This window comes from Anser cygnoides, chromosome 18, assembly GCF_040182565.1.
Source record: "Anser cygnoides isolate HZ-2024a breed goose chromosome 18, Taihu_goose_T2T_genome, whole genome shotgun sequence".
NCBI lineage: Eukaryota > Metazoa > Chordata > Aves > Anseriformes > Anatidae > Anser > Anser cygnoides.
Window position 1 is genome coordinate 12,349,967 of NC_089890.1, and position 19,606 is coordinate 12,369,572.

At 51.6% G+C, this 19,606-nt stretch overlaps 1 protein-coding gene across 5 annotated transcripts in view; it reads right to left on the reverse strand.

Moving 5' to 3' along the window:
* Positions 1 to 8,015: 8,015 nt before the first annotated feature.
* The window catches only part of MNT (MAX network transcriptional repressor), an 80,170-nt gene continuing 68,579 nt past the window's right edge, over positions 8,016 to 19,606 (reverse strand). For all 5 annotated transcript variants that reach the window (XM_066979517.1, XM_066979516.1, XM_066979515.1 and 2 more), the window contains 2 exons: positions 10,739 to 10,931; positions 8,016 to 9,195 (listed from right to left, as the gene is read on the reverse strand). In XM_066979517.1, coding sequence (XP_066835618.1) covers positions 8,480 to 9,195; positions 10,739 to 10,931 — 909 coding nt within the window. In that variant the 3' untranslated portion in view covers positions 8,016 to 8,479. The remainder of the gene's footprint in view (positions 9,196 to 10,738; positions 10,932 to 19,606) is intronic.

Sequence of the window (19,606 nt, forward strand, 5' to 3'; positions counted from 1 at the left end):
AAAAATCCACTCAAGATGCAAATCAGTCCAAAAGAGACACAGGCTACATACAAAAATCGGAGACACAATAGAGTCTTGAAGTTCTATACGTATATAAACAGGCGTGCATACAGACAACCACACCAATACTGACAAAAGCAGCAAGTCTCACCTCCATCTAAACCACTCAAAGGCATTTTATGTTTTTTGTTTGTTTCTTTTGTTCTTTTGTTACAGAAGGCCACTTTTAATTAAAAGAAAAGAAAAAGAGACCAGTAGGCCAACACCAGAGCACCGTAGCCTGTGGCGGCCCTGGGCCCGCCGCCTTTCCAGCACGGTAGCGAGCCAAAACCCAGCTGCTGGTGGGGCCGTCCCGACCCGGGCACTCGACTCTGAAGAAGCCAAAGGCTCTGCAGGAGGCCCACCGCCCCCGCCACACTCCCCGGCAGGCAGACAAAGCAAAGCACAATTAATTCACCTTTCCCTGCTCTGTTTGGGCCCAGTCCCACCTCCGCAGGAGGCAGCTGGATGCCTGCGTGGCTGGGAGCGATGCAGGACCGGATCCTGGGTCCCTGCAGCGGTTTTGACCGATCGCCCCCTCCTCCTTGTCCACCCGGCAGCGGCCCCGCACCAGCCCGGCCAAGACGAACACAAACCCAGCCCTGCCCGGGGCACACGGTGGTCTGAGGGGCCGCGTCCCCAGCGGGACGTGTGGCTCGCCGGCGACTGGGGCGTGACAGACCCGCCGTGCTCCCGCTGCCCTGATGAGCTCCCCCCAGCACCAGGGCTCCCCCACAGGGATTTAATACCTGAACTTTGCTTCCTCGGGCACCCAGTGTCCGACTGGGCCCAAACGCGCAGGAAGAGGGCTCGGCGGGAGCTGCCCCGCGGCCCCCACTGCGCTGACAGGGCCCGGCTGAGGCGGGAGCACAGCCGCCCCTCCTCCGGCCCCGCCGTGCTCCCCTCAGCGTCGCCCCGCAGGGCACAGCGCTCCTGAGCACAAACCACAACGCGTGCGATGCCTTCTCTGGGTCATCTTCATAAAAGCATGCCATTATTAGTACCAATTATCTTTTGTTTTCAATACTGTGAAATGTACAAGAAATGTTTTTGGTCAAAACTAGCTTCCAAAGCCACCCAACCCACCCAGCAGTGGGGCTGGCAGGAGCAGCGCTGCTCCGCATTGCTCTTTCCCTCCTGCGCTCTTTGCAAATCGAACACCAGCAGAAAAATGGTCTTGTTCAACAGGAAGGCCAAAGCCAACGATCTGGTTTAGCCTCCAATAAAAATGGTCTATCTTTGTTTTACAGAACGATGCAGTTTGCACGCCAGCTGCAACTCTGGAAACTTGACCGCCCACACAGTACCATGCTCGTGCTCTGGCCTGAAGGGACACGGGACGTGGCCCAGAGAGCAGCGGGTCCCTGCAGCCCGGCCCGGTGTCTTGAAGTCTCTTCTCAGCCCTCCCTGAGATCAGCACGGGTTTGGCCCCAGGAAGTTCAGAGCTGAGACTTCAGGACGCAGCCGGGGGGGGGGAGGCTCTGCAGGAGCCATGGGGCCCCGCGAGTCACTGCCTCCATGGCAGCGCTGACAGAACCGCGGCAGACACCGCACTGAATAGCTTGAGCGTTTCTGTGGCCAAGACAAGCCCTCTGTCTCTGCTAGAATAATCCTGAATAGGGCATTAAAACGTAGCTAGTGAACTAGGAGTTTAAAGATTCCTGGTGTTTGCTTGATATCATGAAAAAATGGTTGTAATTACTTTCTGTAAATCTGTCTGCCTTTTTTAACTCTCCCCCTTCCCTCAACTTCCCTGCTGTTTTGCTTTAATCTTTTTTAAAAATCCTGAGCAACCTGAGGGTGACCAAAAGGGACAGCCACCGCTCCAGCCAGGGCCCCAGCAAATGCTTCACCAGTGAGAGGCCACCACTGCCACCAGCACTGGTCACGTTACCACACCGAGAATTTTAGAAACAGGGCAGTTTCACCAGTCTCACAACTCCTTTCACAATTCTACTGCAGGAGAGCAAAGTGCCACCTGCCATCAACCATGCACGCCAACACACACATGCACGAGGATGCCCACCCCTCCGTGTCTCAGACACGACTCAAGCAACTGCAGGCAATGGTGGAAAATCAGGTCGTTCATCTTCCTAAATTAAACTACAGGGGTTCTAGCTGGTTCTTACTGGAGAGGTCAGGAACGCCTTCCTGTATCTAAAGTGTCTGCTGTAAGAACTCTTTCCAGAATAATTCTGAAGTAACCGTCTGGTTTTATTCCCCTTTGTCTGCATTCACTTGGCAGGTGAAAGCCAGAAATCAGACTGAACCAAAGACCTGGAGGTGCCTGACCTGCGGACTGCTCTTGGCCACCCACTCCAGCTCAGTGCAGGGGCTCCCCGGGAGCTCCTCAGCGCAGGCACAGCTCTCCCACTGGGACCACACCATCTGCTCCCCAGCCAGGGCAAGCTATGGAAGCAAAAGAGTATTTTTATGTGCAACTGCAGCTGTCCCACAGTTTTCGCTCGCACAGGCCTGTTGGTGTGCATTTCAAATGAACATGGCTGTGCTGACTGAAGGTTTAAGCACAGATCAAGCTTCTGAGCACATTTTTGCTAGCAGTGGCGTTAGATGAACCATGGCGAGCGCACAGGCTGCAGGGTCAGGAAACAGCGCTGCAGGTGACTGGCCAAAGCCTGCCAAAGTGCTGGAAACATTTCCACCAACTTACAGGCTGAGTCAGGCTTGAAAAGGACAGAAAAGTCTTCTCAAAACTACTACATTGAGAACTCATTTTCTTTTTTTCTTTTTTTTTTTTCCTGTGGTATGGTTACCAGTAACTAATATTATTCAACAACAGAAAAGATTTCTTGTAAACTTCATATTTATTGATTTTTTTGGGACAAATTAGATCTTCTGAATCCCAAAGTGTACATATATATATATTTATATATAGCTTTCTCCATAGGGAAAACACATATATCAAAGGAGGAGAGACATTTCTAAAGTGCCCCTTGTTATACAGTACTGAACATGATTTCTAAGAGCATTAGCATAAATCTGAAGTTTCTGAGCAGGAATGACAGCTGTGAGGAAAGAAGGGCTGTGGTTTGTTCTTTTCCCCACAGAACAGAAAGAAGTTTGCTGACTGTAAAACACAAACAAACAAAAACAAAGAAATGTTTCTGGTAGCTGTGGAGAAGGCAAACGCGAGCAGGGATGACCAGTGACATCTGGACAAGCTCACGGGCTGGCTGGGTGGAAGGACAAGCCTTTCTTCAGGTGGAGTTTAACACTGAGGAAAGGTTCAGACTTTAACTAGTCACAGAAAGCCAAGGGAGAGAGGAAAAGTGGTAAAAGCAGGACTTACGTGTGAGCAGGGCTAGTGACACTGATACCTTCAAACCATAAGGGAGTAAAAGATGAAGAGGTCAGTGGGATCACATGTCCGTAAGGTAAAGGCCATTAATCCACCAGAAAGCTCTTCTGTCTGTATCAAATAAAATGGGAACCCTTCTCTCAATCTCCTACATATTTTACTGTGGAAACACTGACAGGGTACTCTGCACAATTTAGGAGTAACTGTGTGTCTGTGTCACTGCTAGTGACCCAGTACCAGCTCTCCTGGGATAAGAAGCCAATGGAATTAAGGTGGGAGCTAAGTTTTCAATGCAGAAAGCAGGCCGTCATTCAAAACTGCATGTAAAAAGTGCAGGACAAATGTGTAAATATTGCTGCTGTACCTCCCTGTCAACACCTCCAAAAGGGGAACGATGTCCTGGGGAGGAGGGGGCTCACTCTCGGTGCCCATTTGCTGTTGCGCTCGCAGCAGCCATGCACTGCTAAGCTCCGCTTCCCAAGCAGGGATTTTTCTTCTTCAATAAGCTCAGCCATTGTTGGCCAGAAATTAGACTTTCTGCCTTGATTTTGTTATTTTGCATGGCTCCATGATTTGGAACAGGAAAGAAGAATGACAGAGAGCTGCTTCCTCCTCCTCCTAACACAGCTGCAGAAGACAAAGCCATGCAGTTCTGCCTAGGAAGGGAGATGACCCTGCTGCAAATACTCCTTTTTCAAGTGTCTCTGATGAAGAATAACTGTCCTGGTTTCAAACACCCATCTCCAGAAATACCACCTAAAGGCTCCCACTGGCACACAAAACACAGCTCTCTTGGCCAAGCACCTGAATGTACAAGGGAGACAATAAAGCTCTGGTGACTCCCTTTTCCCCATAGCATTAATGGCAGACTAAATGTGAGAATGAACAACCTATTTAAATGTGGTTCAAGGATAAGGAATCCTTAAAGATTTGTCCATTCTGCTGTAGAAACTGTGCTAGCAACATGAGCAAAAGCTTCCTGGACTTGAGGATGCAAGGAAAGAAAAAAACAAACAAAACCAGTACTAACTACTGAGCAACCCACAGCTTAATAAATACAGATTTAATGCAATTTTCAGCCATGACTGCTCAGAAGGCACAATCACACTTGATTTATGTTTGCAGTAATTTCTGCCACCTCCAGCACAGTTTCAACTATAGTATGGACAGTCTAGAACTGGCAAGCTTTTTTTAATTTACCCCTGCCACTGTTAACAGCAGCCCACAACCAAGCTAAAGTCCTGCTGGACTGACAGGCATTTTGGACAGACTACAGATCAAGTTCTCCTGTGGAAGATCTTAACTCAAAACTAGATTTAGCTGGCTAGCACAGTGAAGGTGGTCTCATGACTGCTCAACCCCATCTTACCTCCTCCTCTGAATGGGTGTCATTTCCGAAGTGTAACCGGTTGGATGCTAGGAGGGACCATCCTCTCATCCTGTCTCACGGAGAACGTCCCCTGGCTACTACAGGAATTTTACCTGCATTAAGGACTGCAGAGTTTTTGTTTTTAGGAAGAGAGGAAGATGGAAAATAGAACGTTAATAGTAATACTACATGCAAAATGGTGCGAGGAACAGAAAGATCATGAACAGCAGCAATACAGACAGAACAGTGCAAGAAGCAGAATATTCAGTCAGCAATAAAACACATCCAAAGCAACCTCCCAGGCAGCCTGGCAGGGACCAGCACTCAGTATCCCTCACTCTCATTGGGAGTTTGCCGTTAACTGCAACGAGATCTGACCTCACTACCAGAAAAGATGGAACAAGATGGTTACTTAGGATGTGGGGTTTCTTTGGTGCACGTCTCACTGTAGTCTGTAAGACTCACTGTCAGGATATGCATACTGAGCTTGTGGACTATACTGTTATCCTACACAAGACTATTTTTTTCCCCAAAAGAAAAAAAGATGTCAAAATTGCTTGCACTTTGGAAGATATCACATGCACATTTATCCCTTCTCTAATCCATTAACTTCCACACTAAAGTGTGGTCAGTTCAGGAACAAACTAACAAAGAAAAGTAACCCATGCAGCAAATCAGTTCAATTTCTGTTGGTCTTCTTGTCCCAAGTTCCATTCTATCAGGCCAGATGAACACATTGCAAGTTGCTAGCACAAAGTGTCTGCCACTGTAAAAAAAAAAAAAAAAAAAAAAAAAAAGAAACCTGGGGCTTGGGACTGGCACAAGGAATCCTGAAACTGGGAGGGCCAAGCAGGAGTTCTGCAAAACCAATTATTGCATTAGCAAAACCAAGCCAAACCAGAAAACAAACCCCACCAAAAACGTCCGAACAAAACACTGTCATCCATTAAAATAATAAAAAACTTTTTTTTGTTGTTTTGACATAGCTATAAAAATCAACTCATTTATAAAACTGCAACAAATGAAGTCCGGTTGTGTATTCAAAGAACCATAGAACGGTTTGGGTTGGAAGGGGCCTTAAAGATCATCCGGTTCCAACCCCCCTGCCATGGCCAGGGACATGCCCCACTAGATCAGGTTGCCCACAGCTCCATCCAACCCACTGAACACCTCCAGGGATGGGGCATCCACAGCTTCTCTGGGCAACCTGTTCCAGTGCCTCGCCACCCTCCCAGCGCAGAATTTCTTCTCATATCTCATCTAAATCTATCCTCTTTCAGCTTAAAGACGTTACCCCATCCTATCACTACATGCCCTTGTAAAAAGTCCCTCTCCAGCTTTCTTGTAGGCCCCCTGAAAGGGTGCTATGAGGTCCCCCTGGAGCCTCCTCTTCTCCAGGCTGAACAACGCCACTCCCTCAGCCTGTCTTCGCAGGAGAGGGGCTCCAGCCCCTTGATCATCTTCGTGTCCTTCCTCTGGACCCACTCCAACAGGTCCATGTCCTTCTCGTGCTGGGGGCCTGAGCTGAACGCAGGCTCCAGGTGGGGCCTCACGAGAGCAGAGCAGAGGGGGACAACTCCCTCCCTCGCCCCGCTGCCCACATTGCTTTTGGAGCAGCCCAGGGTACGGCTGGCTTTCTGGGCTGCAAGTGCACATTGCCGGCTCATGTCGAGTTTCTCGTCCACCAGAACCCCCAGGTCCTTCTCCTCAGGGCTGATCTCAATCCATTCTCCACCCAGCCTGTGTTTGTGCTTGGGACTGCCCTAAACCAAATGCAGGACCTTGCGCTCGGCCTTGTTGAACCTCACGAGGTTCCCCCAGGCCCACCTCTCAGCCTGCCCAGGTCCCTCTGGATGCCATCCCTTCCCTGCAGCGTGTCGGCCGCACCACTCAGCTTGGGGCTGTTGGCAGACTTGCTGAGGGTGCACTCGATCCCACTGTCCATGTTGCCGACAAAGATGTTAGACAGCACCAGTCCTAGTACTCCCCCCGAGGAACACCACTCACTGCTGTTCTCAGCTTGGACATCAAGCTGCTCACCACAACTCCTTGAGCATGCCCATCCATATCCAACTCCTTCATCACCAAGTGATCCAGCCATCAAAGCTACGTCTCTCCAGTTTATAGACAAGGACATTGTGTGGGACAGTGCCAAACGCTTTGCACAAGTCCAGGTAGATGATGTCAGTTGCTCTTCCCTTATCCACCAACGCTGTAACCCCATTATAGAAGGCCACCAGGTTTGTCAGGCACAATTAGCCCCTAGTGAAGCCACGCTGGCTGTCACCAATCACCTCCTTGTTTTCCATGTGCCTTAGCATTATTTCCAGGAGGATCTGCTCCATGATCTTGCTGGGCACAGAGGTGAGACTGACTGGCCTGTAGCTCCCTGGGTCTTCCTTTTTCCCATTTTAAAAATGGGGGTTATGTTCCCCCTCTTCCAGTCAGTGGGAACTTCACCAGACTCCCACAGCTTCTCAAATATGATGGATAGTGGCTTAGCAACTTCATCTGCCAGTTCCCTCAGGACTCATGGATGTATCTCATCAAGTCCCAGGACTTGTGCACCTTCAGGTTCCTTAGCTGGTCTCGAACCTGATCTTCTCCTACACTGGGCAATTCTTCATCCTCCCAGTCCCTGCCTTTGCCTTCTGGGACTTGGGCAGCATGGCTAGAGCTCCTGCCGGTGAAGACTGAGGCAAAAAAGTCACTGAGTGCCTCAACCTTCTCCATATCCTGGGTAACAAGGTCTCCCGATTCCTTCTGGAGAGGGCCCACATTTTCCCTCGTCTTCCTTTTATCACCATTGTATCTACAGAACTTTTCTTGTTGCCCTTAATGTCCCTGGCCAGATTTAATTCTATCAGGGCTTTAGCTCTCCTAAACTGATCTCCGGCTGCTCAGACAATTTCTCTGTATTCCTCCCAGACTACCTGTCCTTCCTTCCTTCCACCCTCTGTAGGCTTCCTTTTTACATTTGAGTTTGTCCAGGAGCTTCTTGTTCATCCATGCAGGCCTCCTGGCGTCTTTGCCTTTTTCCTTTCAGTAGGCAGGACAGAGAATTTCCTTGAAATGCCATAACAAGTCACAGTGATTTTAGATGTTTTTTTGAAATATAATATATTGACGGGAAATACCTTTAACGCATTTTTTTTTGTCACTGTATATGTACCCTGGTCCACCAAACCATCTACCTTAAAGTTTCTTGTTTAGAGAGGACACTCTGTCTTCTTCCTCCAAAAATGAATTTTGTCTAATAATCCTGCAAAATAATCAACCTTACAAAAGGCCTTCTTCAAATGTTATATTTATATATATATGTATATACATATATATACACACACATACACACATATATATAAATATAGACTTCTATGATTTTTTCCCATTCTACGCAATGTCTCAATAAAGAGATCAGCAATTTTATTCTACAAAGAAGCAACACATAAAAGGGGAAAATTAAAGTCTTAAGAACATCATATCCATATTTCACTGATTACACATAAAAGGAAAAAAAATCACCATGAACAACTGTCTTTGAAGTTTTCTCGGATTAGCAAAACTCAAGTGCAGAGCGGCCCCGTCTCGCTATCACCGGCAGGCTCGTGGCTGGGCGGCTGAGCCAGCCCCAGCCCCGCGCACCCCGCCACTCTGAGTTTTCTGCACTTCCCTCCCGCGGAGTCGGACGTGGTTGGAATGTATGGAGTTTAGGAAAGGTTCCCAACAACGACTTTGCCGTCGGACGATCCTCTCTAGGCCAGCTTCAGTGTGCTCACTGGGAATGACGGCATGGTTACCATAGTCACCGGGTTTAGGACCGTCTGCCCCACCAGCTGCGGGTGATGGACAACTTGGGTTCCTACAGCAGGCTTGGCCATCACCGCTTGCTGGCCAAGGCTTGTGGTTCCATTCACTTGCTGGTGAGAGATAGTGTGAGCAATGTGGCTCACCACAGGCTGGCTGACGGCCACGGGCTGAGGGTAGATGGGCAGCTGCTGGCCGAGGTGGGCCATGTGGTTGATGGTGGCTGGGTGCACAGTGATGTGGCCGATAGGCTGAGCAGCAGTGGTAAGTTGCACAGGGCTGGACGTGGAAGGTGCAATGTGAGCAATGTGCTTGGTCTGTGGACCCTGAATCACGTGGTTGACAGTCTGAATGACCGAAGCGTGGGTAGTGGCGGTGTGGGCAATAACAGTCGATTGCACTGTCGAAGCCGCCACGATGTGAGTCTGTGCTGGGACGATCGCCTGCGGCTGGACCAGTGCTTGTGTCTGGATGGGAGGCTGTGCGTGGGCCGGGGTTTGCTTCTGCTGGATAGACAGGTGCTGAGGCAAAACTGCTGGGTGATGGGAAGCAGCATTTGAAGGGACGGCTTTCAGGAGCTCTGGGTGCTGGCGCTGGGTTAGTTTTGGTAATGAGTTCACTGGCCTGTCATCTTCCATGTCTTCATCCATGTTGTCTTCACCCTCTGGAAAAAAATGAAAGGAAGAAACTCCCATAAAAAAGAAAGCAGAGCATGAACTGGGCTAACCAGCCTCTCCTACATGGCAGCACAAGCAGAAGAGATGGCAGCAGGAGGAGATGCTGAGCTACGGAAGGGCAGCACAGCACAGCAGGCTCCACTGAGCCCCAGAGGGGTGGCACACCCCTCTCTTCTCTGCGTGTGGGCCAAGGACACGGAGCCAGGCTCTCAGCCCAGAGAGGGGTGCCCACAGAAGGCTGAGAGATCTCACTTGGCAGGCAAGGGAAGCAACTTGAGCAGAGGCAGACAGACAACCTGGGATTAGGAGTGCTCTGTGCGCAAAGAGAACAGGACTTCTTATCCTGGCAAGTTGTTCTACCACTTGGAACTACCCCTTCTGCTCCCAGAGCAGGAAGGAAACACCGATGAAGAAACACGGCAGCAAGTTCCTCAGCCTGGTTCTGGAAAAAGGAGTCTTCATTCAGCCCACAAATTAATGAGGCAATACTGACCCTAAGGAGATGAGGATCGTGAGCAGGGCATCTTGCACTGCATGCTCTGAAGACAGCCATGCAGTAGACTAAAAATCTCAGAAGATATGGAAGCAGCAGGAAAACCAGGGAACGTACTTCCCTTTTGCAAGCGCTGTGGTTAGTAGTAGCTTGAAGACATCATTTTCAGCTGAGGCCGGCTGATGCCCCTGTTTACAAAGCACTCCTACTCTCAGCTTCCACCTGGAGATGGTTGAGAGCATGTTCAAAGGTGACGAACCCAATAGAGGACTCTGAATGAACCAGAAGGTTCATGTTTTCCCTTTCTGGAACCTGCTGTATCGTCTGCCTGGAGCACCAAGAGCAAATGCTGTTATGATTCGAAGGAGTTGCTGCAAATAGTTATGAACTGCTACCCCCTCCCGATCCCTGGAAAGCAAAGCGCTGTCCATCCACGACTGCCTATTCTTCCTGCTGCAGATCACTGGTACGGAGAAAAGCATGCACTCTCCTACCTCACAGGAACTTCTTACTGGGAACAGCACACTCGATTTTCGTTAGTATCATTTTATCTTCATAGTGAATCCTTCTCGTGCAACGTGAAGGCTCATTAAGTTGGTCAAATGCTCTGGTGATCTCTCCTGTACCAATTCCTTCTTCTCTGCATGGCTGAACACCTTCCCACCTCCATGCACAAATACATCGAGATGCTTATACACCAATCAGTTCTACTGAGCAGCGGTGCACAGCTGTGCAAGAGGGAAACTACATTTTGAGAGCAGGGAGCTTCACGTGAGATACTAGCAGACTGACTGTGCAAACCTGCACTTAGTGTTTACCTAACATTGTTGATGCATGATTTTCAGTATACTTTACACAAGTAGAAGTATTTTATTAGACCAGCATCAATGATTAGAAAACTCTTGAAAACCTTTTACTTAATTCTGAATGCAAAGAAACCGTGATAGTGCTAAACGAAGACTCCCAACACCACCACCACTACATAGCTGTGTCAGTGATGTACAGTGATGATAAAAGAAGAGAGAAATGGCAGATACCTGATGCTGTCGAGGTAGATGCCTGGTCATCCTCTGGCTGAACTGTCTGTCGAATAATTCTGTCAATCTCCATGATGTCCATCCACTGGCTCAACTCGTTCTTTACTTCTGCCAGTCGCTGCTGGGTAGCGATCTTCTCTCTTGCCAGCCGCTCCATCTCGTGTTCATATTCTTTTTCCTTTCTCTTTAAAGTCTAAAGACAGGAAGAAATAAAACAAAAATCTAAGGAGAAAAAAGACAAATATAATCTATGCCAACCTGGTCATTCCCACATCCATTGCTGGTTTTCTTCTACTACCAGCTATACTGGTGGAGACTTGTTCAGATGTAGTTATGCCCTTCAAATTCATGCAGAAGGGGAAAGGACGAGACCTGGCCATGAAAACCTGAAGGGTTACTTTGGCCAACCACTTTCTGTTTTCTGAAGGAAAACCGATGAGCGTCCGAAACTGAAATGGTTAACCAAGCCCGGTGTGAGGCACTTCAGCTCCAGGGGTAACAGCCTAAAGCTCCTTAGGAAAATTTGTAAAGCTTTTTCTCTGAAAAAAAAGTATTTCTGCCACTCTGCGGACAGAAAATTAAACCTTCTTCCTGCATTCTTTCTCTCTCCTGACCTCCACAGTTCTTCCTCTCTCCACTTCTGACCTTGCTCCCGGGCCGTGGCAGCAGCGGCCCGGCGCACTCCAGGGGAAGGTGCCGGGGAGGCGGCAGAGCAGGTGGCTGGAGTCTGCTGGCCCCAGTCATCTTTCAGGAACTATTCTGGGACGCGTTTTGTTGTAGCTTGCCGTGTAAAGACGGAGTTCCCGGCTGAGCCGCTACTCGGCTTAGTAACGAACCTGGTGTAATTACCAAGAGCCTGCCTCCCTCTCCAGTAGCTCCCCTTGCTCTGTGCCAGCAGCACCCCACCGCAGGCGCAGTCCCATGGGCTCTGCAGGAGCTGCACGTGTGTGCTACCCTCCAAGGGGAGCCCGGGAGGCTCCAACAGAGCTGTCCCCAGCCCCCCAGCCCCTGCAGCACAAAGCTCGTGTCTCCAGTAGGAGCCTGGTGTTTCTGCCATCTCCCACGCCTGGATCTCCTGTACCAGGGCTAGAGGACGCCCTGCAAGCCGGGCTGGGTAAAAGGGGCTGATGCAGCCCAGAAGGGCTGGCGGGACAGGGAGCAGACCCCCTCCTGCCTCTGTGTTTCTTCCCATCGGTGCCACTGGGGGCCTGGTACTGATGGGGGGTCATCATCTGCCTGTGCTCCTCCCTGAGCGGCGTCATCGGCGGCCCCCCTGGACAGACCGCCACCTGGCACCTGCCTGCTGATGGGTTAATTTTTGCAAATCATCCTGCCCACGTCAGGTGCCAGGTTTTCCAGTCACACATCAGAAACTCCACAGGGTCAGCCAAACCTTAGTCGTTCTGACTGCGCTTGCCTGTATGTTCTCAAACAGCAAACACCTTCAGAGACACGCACTGGTCTCCTGTACCTTTTTTCTGAAACAGGAATTTCTTGCTGCAGCAGTATTATCACAACAGATCCTACTCTATACAAAAAAAGAAACGTAAGTCACGGCAGTTATATTTATTTTTAAAATAAGCAGCAACCATACCGACACTCCTTTCACCAAATCCAAACCCTTGCCATCTTCCAACAGAATTAGCACGTAAAGCTAGAACTGAAACGGGCAGAGGAGACCCTGAAACTCCGTAAAATAAGTAATTAAGAATGAAACATCAACAAAAGGAATTCATACAAATGGCCAACCACCTGTCTTTCCAGGTCTGAAATTTCATTCAGCCGAGGCATGTATCCGGGACAGCTGCAGGTCTGTAGCTGCTATCTGACCCACTTCTCCAGCACCGCTCCCACTGGGAACTGCCGGGAAGGCAACAGCGAAGGCTTTGATAAAGTGCTTGTAACTGGGACAAAGACTGAGCCGCCAGCCAAGATGCGGAAGGATGCACACCCCGGGTTTGATCCAGGCCTGACGACTCAGACCGTTACTGCCCAGAAGATGCTGCTTTCCTCTGCACCGCCTTGCAGTTTCTTCTGGGCCGTGGTCCCACAGCAGGAGCTCCCTGCCCGCAGCCGAGGACCAGGCTGGAGTCCCCCAGCGACGCCTGGAAATCACTGCTTTAAGGACGACTGCACCCAAATTAGGTGAACCCCAAACACTGAACTACGAGGCCGCCCAGCCCTGCCGCTGCGTTCAGCAAGCCAGAAATCTCTGCTGGGTACCAGGCAGCTCAGCCAGCACCGGGTGGCAGGAGGAGCGCTCACAGGGACATCCCGTGCTGGAGGGGGGCTGGTGGAGCAGCAGCCACGGCCGGCAACCCCTGTGTCACCGCAACGCCTGCAGGCCCCGTCCCTGCCACGGCGCTGACCCGCAGCGAGGCCTCCAGCCGTGCTGCGGAGCTGGGCCGAGGGCACGAGCCTGGCATGAGGCAACGCCGTGCGGCTCCGCCGGCACAGCTCTTCCCAAGCACCAAAGTTCGGCCCAGACCCTCCTCCCTACACTTGTGCCAGCACCACTGCAGGACTGCTTCTTTTGACGTTAAGAAATCGGAAGCCTTGGTTGCTCTGGAAACTCTTACTCTGCAGCATGAAGAAGGTACTGTGACAATCACAACGTTAAACTTGGCTTTTGTTTTACTTCTTAGGCACTTGAAAAAAATCTACAAACACATCGTGAACCCTGACAGTGCTGTGGGAGAAGCCAATCTGTCTACCCCAGGAAGAAATCACGGATTTCCTGCTTTTCATGCGGATGCGTCCGTGGCTTTTGGCGGTTGAGAAGTTGTGCACACCAGCTGCCAGCTCTAGCGAAAAGGAGTTGGTGACTCCACTCCGAGCATTTAGAGTTCTTGCAGTTTAACTCCTAACCACACGTGAAACCGGGAGCAGAGGCCACATAAAGCGCCCAGGAACAGTCTGCTGCAGGGACGAGTATCCCTCTTGTTTGGCAGTTTCTTCCATTTCCCAGAAGGGTGGAACAATTCTGAAAGTGAAGGCTGTATTTACAAGGTCATTCAGCCACGCACGTCAGCATGCCTTGATGCAAAGTACGAGAGCAGTCCCAGGGAAAACACGCCTGTTCTGAGGCTGGGAGCGAGCCAGGCAACGCTGGGGAGCTGCACGTATCTGCTGCGGCGCTGCCTGACCTCAAACCCGCCCCGCACACGTGGAGATGGTGACGAGGAAGGGAGGGCACAGTGAGGTCTCTCATCTTTTATTGCAACAGCAGTGACCAAATCGAAATCCATACAGGGGTTTGCTTTTGCTACCCATGGGATCGGCTTTTCCTCCTATACATGCAGCTGCCAGCTTCAAAGCAGCCTTTTCCCACACGGATTATTAAAGCAAACCAGCACAACCGCAGTGACAGCAAGCACACGACGCAATACGAGCTGTAACATTTTGCGCCTTTGTGCCCATTCTTCTCACTGCAGAGCCATTATTTGGTCCTTGTGCGCATCCCACTTGCCATTATTTGGTAAACAAACCAGAAACAAACTACTGTTGTCACTACACTGCAACACTCATTTGTCACTGTAAAGAATTTTCCATTTTATAGCTGGCTGTAATTAAATTGCTTATTCTTATGTCAAGATGGAAAATAATGCTCCCAATGCTCTCTGCGCTTGCCTCAAGAATAATGCTAACCCTGTAGTTGGCATCAGTGAGGCTTAAAAGGTCTTATTAAAAAGCTCCCCTTATAGGCATTATATTAGCAATTTAAAAACTCACTTTCAATTATAAGCTTTTCCAGAAGTATGTTTCAGTCGCTGTGCTCTATTACACAGCATTCACTGATTAAAAATTCCCCATCAATGAGCAATCATGAAAGTGATTTGTAATTTTGAACCAGATTCCTTAACTCTTGGCTACCGTGACTGCACGTGCCGGAGCAGACCCTGAGGAGCTCTCGGCCCCCAGGAGCCCCCCGTGCCGCCATCCCGCGTGCGGCACCCCCGCAGACTCCAGCAGAAGACGACCGGTCAGTGCGGGCTGTGCGGTGCCATACACCACTCTGACGCCTGTGTATAACGAAAACAGCTAAATCCTAAGAAAAGGCTCTTACCCTCGCAGGGACTGCCACGCCGCAGCAGAGCTGCAGGATGACACCAGCCTGCCTCTTGAAACGCCTCAAGGAAGGGGGCTCGCTGTGGAAAGTGCAGTCCCCAAACAGCCTAAGTCCCTGAGGCTGTTGGCAGAGCTGTTACACCCACCTGCGGTACTTTTGGGATGTTAATGAGTTATATCAATTTTGGACATTACTGCTTCGTATCTTGCTACATCTTCTATGAAGTTCTTCAGGTGCAAGGAACGGTTTCTCTAAAATTCAGCATCTGAAGCAACCGCGTGCCCAACCGGACCGAGCCCACAGTGATGGAGGAGAACCAGAGCAAGCCTGAAATCCAAGTGCCTGCCTCCCGCGCGGCTGTCCCGCGTGGCGTCAGGCCGTGCCCGCGGCCTCCATACACGTCGGCCTCGGCTGCCCCCGGCAGCACGGCCCGGGCCTGCGGGAGGTGCAGAGAGCAGCGCCGGGCAGGATGAGGCCCCGTAGTGGAGGTGAGGGTGGCGCTTGTTCTCCGGGAGCTCGCTTGGCTGGTGGGAAAGCCCCGGCTGGTTGCCACGGGGACAAAATCCCTCGTTTCCATGGCAACTGCATCTCGGCTGGCTCTTACAGATGCCATCTCGCAGCGGGGCCGTGCAGGCTCCTGCATGCTCTTGTGCCACGGACCGCAGAACACAGGCGCAGCGCCGCCAGCAGCCGAAGCAGCTGCTGCCCCGTCGCTGCCCACGGCCGCACAGCCGGGAGCAGGTACGGCCGGGCACCGAACCGCCGCCATCCCTCACGCGTTTTCCTGGGAGCCTTTGCTCAGCAGAGGGCTCCAGTCTCGCTTACCCAGAGGCAAGGGAACCTCGGGACGATGTGCAGAGCTCTGGGGCCCTAGGGCAAAGGCTCACCTGCCCTGGCCCAGGCTGCAGCGCGTCTCTGCCAAGGGAGGCGCAGCCTGCGGCGGCAGCAGACACTGCATTTCACTGCAAGCACCGACGGGCTCAGCACCTTTTATCTGACCACCACTTGGTCTCACACGCACAACGGCATCTGTCTGTGGCTATCCAACGAGAGCCGCTGTTTGCTGGTGCCCACACGCCGAGCAGCCACGTCCCTGAAGGCCCCGGGCAGCACCAGCCCATGGGCACGTCCAACGCAGCCCCGCCAGGCCGGCCCGAGCGCCCCGCGGGGAGGCTGCGGCCCACGGCACGTCTCACATCTCACATCTCACGCCTTGCTTCCCACCGCGGGGGTCTTGCAGGTGCTCCCTTCCCAGCTGACTGTGGGAAGGTGAGAGCTTGTCTGCGGAGGGAGGAGAGGAAGGAGGAGGTGCAGAGCAAGGATTTCGGGCTGTTTACCACTGGCTTTGCATTATTTCCAGTCTCCTAAGCTCTCAAAACTAACACTTCATACAAACACCGAAACCAAGACACACCTCGCAGTACGAAGCGGGGACCACGCTGCCCTGCTCCGAGGCCTGACCACCAGCACCCTGCGGCAGCCAGCCCCTCACACGCACGGCTGCTGCCTCGCAGACACCTCAGAGGAGGAGACGCAGTGTGCAGAGCGGTGCCAACGGCCTCTGCAGGCCCACAGACCTGCCGGGCCGTTTGCCAGCGGCCCCGTGACCTGGCGTTTCCGTTTGTTTAACCCCCAGACAAGGACGACAGCCACGGAGAGCTGTTATATTCTAGGATGTGACTTCACCCTCACACGCACGCAGCAAGCACTGTGCTTTCAGGAAACGAGCGAGCCGCTTGCTGTCCCGGCTTTCCTGCACGTGACAAGAGCTGTGCTGGTGAGGGGCTTGTGACCATCACATTTCTGGGCACCCAGCACTGCTCCCTCTGGTTTGCAGAGGAAGAGATAAATATCCAGCCAGAAATACTCCACAGAATAGGGAATCTGTCTGGAGAACAGAATCATGAGAGAATGAGAACATGTATTATTATTACTATTCATTATTTGCACACTGTTAGCACATAAGACTCCTGATAAAAAACGCAGTGGGCCACAATCTCTGGAACAAAAATATACTTGTAAAATGGCTATTTGCACTGGCCCTGCAACTCCGAGAGGATCGAGCCTCCCGCGAGCACAGCTCTCTGAATGAAGTATAAATAGTTACTAGGATAGAGGGTAGCAAGAATCCAAATCGGGAAGACAAAGAATAAAGGACTTTAAAAAAAAAAAAAAAAAGAGAGAGAAGCAGCAAATGACTGGAACACAGAGTGCGAACACAAACCAAGGCAAGGCACAGCAGCTCCCAGTGGCGATCACCAAAACCATGCTGGCTTTCACCAGTTCCGCAGATCTGCTCTATTCTTTGACATGACTTTCAAGGTTAAGAAAAATCCAACGTTAAAAAAAATACTGAAGTATTGTCTGCAATGACAATGTGTTAAGTGTGGTTGTGTGGTTTTGTTGTTTGTTTTTTTTTTAAAATAATCTCTGTCATTCAGGAAACGTGAGACATTTTCAATGATGCTAGAAGATACTGGATGCCCCAATACCCCGAAATGTGGTGTCTGTTATTTGGAAAATTATACTGACCAAATAATTTTAATTTGCTTCACACGGCAAATATGTCTGTGGTAGAACTAATAATTTTCTGCAAGCTAAAATCAATCACACTGCATTTCAAGGAGCGATTACTATTAGTGTCAAGATCAGTGGATGTGAGGCTCCTAAGCCTTTCCTGAGCCTACGTGAGGACGTACAGACGGCAGCTCTGGGAGGCAACCCGCAGTTACGCTCCGGAGCTACAGCCGAATCTCTCACCGTTAGAGACGAGGAGGAGATAAATGCGGAGACATTATCGCTGCATCTACGTGCTGCAGTATTCTTGTATCTTTCTTGGAGGCATCTCGCTGCGGCTGCTGCGTGAGACAAAGCACGGCTTTGGATGGGCCCTGGCTACGGCCCTCCCTCTGTGACTATCTCTGCGAGTTCGGCTCAGCCCCCAGGCAGGACGCGCTCAGGAGCTCCCCGTGGGCACACACGGCTTCCCGGGGCTCCGAGCGGCTGCCACCGGGGAGCACGCAGGCGAGGGCTTCCCCGTGACGGGAGCGCGCTTCCTAACAGCGCGTTTTGGCGGATGCTGGCAGCCCTGACAGCCACGTGCCCGTGGGGGAGCTGTGACGGAGGCCCGCTGCCCGGCAGGAGCGGCACGCCGCCCCGGCCATCCCCAGCGGCCCTCCCACACGTCTCGGAGGCAGCAGCGAGGCGAAGGGAGCCCCGCTGACGGCCTGACCTCCCCGGGGCCGGGGGCCCTGCCTGAGCAGAGCCGGGCGGCGCCTTCCCACCCACCGCAAACCTCGGCCTCGGGTCTCAGGAGACCGAGCTCCTGGTGGCTCGGGAAGGCGCCGATCCTCCCGCACCGCCTCTCTCCCCTGTTTCTCCACTGCGGTAAGGAGGTCAGCGCTAGTTACTCACGCTGCGGTAGCTCCACCTACGGCCCACAGATCGGATCTGGGTCACCAGAGGATTTCTGTCGACCTACCTCCCTCACTGCTTCGGCCGCGGAGGAAACAGAACAGATCTCCGGGCAGCATGAAAAAGCCCGTGGTTAAACACAAACCACCGCCTGCACCTGCGCGAGGCCACAAATCAATGCCACAAACGTGCACGGGAGAGGGTTTACGACTGCCAGCGCCGGCAGCTCTGCGGCTGACCCGTGCCCGCCGTCCCCGCACGGCCGGCGCTCGGAATCCCCCCGCCGCTCTCCGAGGCGGCCCTGAGGCGGGGGCAGCCCTGCAGGCCCCAGCACGCCCCGCTGGGCTGAGGCAGCCCCAGAGCCCCCTGAAACCCTTACCACAACGCGACAGGATGGTGCCAGCTACTGGGGACGCCGAGTTGTGAATCACAACAAATACTAAACCAGAAGAGTGGAGCACAGCAAGAATTCTAAACTAAAAGTTTTATGTATGGTTCAATCCTTTCTGGAAGTTTTCGTAATTCTCAGCTGATCGGTATGCTGCCAACCCACCCAACCTGTACAAATTCAGTATCACCGACCTGTGCAGAAACTGAGCAACACAGAAGAAGGGGTTACGAGAAGTGGGCTCTGCTTTTGCTAAATCTTACATAGGCCCTGAGCAGCCACAACGTGTTTCTGGCCCCCCAACATGGAAGCCATGCTTTGCCCCCAAGATGATGAGGGAGCGGGGAGGGGAACAAAGGGTAATATTTCCAAACCGGTCTTAAAACTATCCCCTTTTTAGACTAGCCTATTGACACTCAACAGCTTTTGTGTTACTAAATATATTAGCTACTATTGAAATCTATCAAAACTGAATGTGACTGCGATGCTGACTGGCTAAGACACACTATAAGCTGCGAGGTTCACAGAGCATTCCTATAGGACCACACAAATTAGTATCTAGCAGATTCCTTTTCTCCCTGGCGTAGCAATTTGCAGAGAAAAATGCAGTATCTCAGCAACCAATTCCAACACATCCTGGAGCCTAATCTCGTAACAGCAGCTGACAGCCAGGCCCTGACGGCGCCGGGTCACCTAATTAAAGACAATGCCCCGGGATTAACACAAGGCTGTGAGCTACCTGGGAACACCCGACGTGGTCAAAACCTGACGAAGCATTTTGCCTGCGTAAGTCTGTTTGCAGAATGAACCAACACTTGAGCGGAAAGTGCCGCTAGGAGTATCTCAGACCTTTTGGGATGTGGACCAAAATACAAGCTGGTCTTACTAGCGCTGCAGAAAATCGCCTGACCACCCTCAGGGGCCAGTTCCCGTTTTCTTAAAGTACAGACACAGGGAACAATCATGCCCAACAGATGGCACCCACCTCTTACAGTCA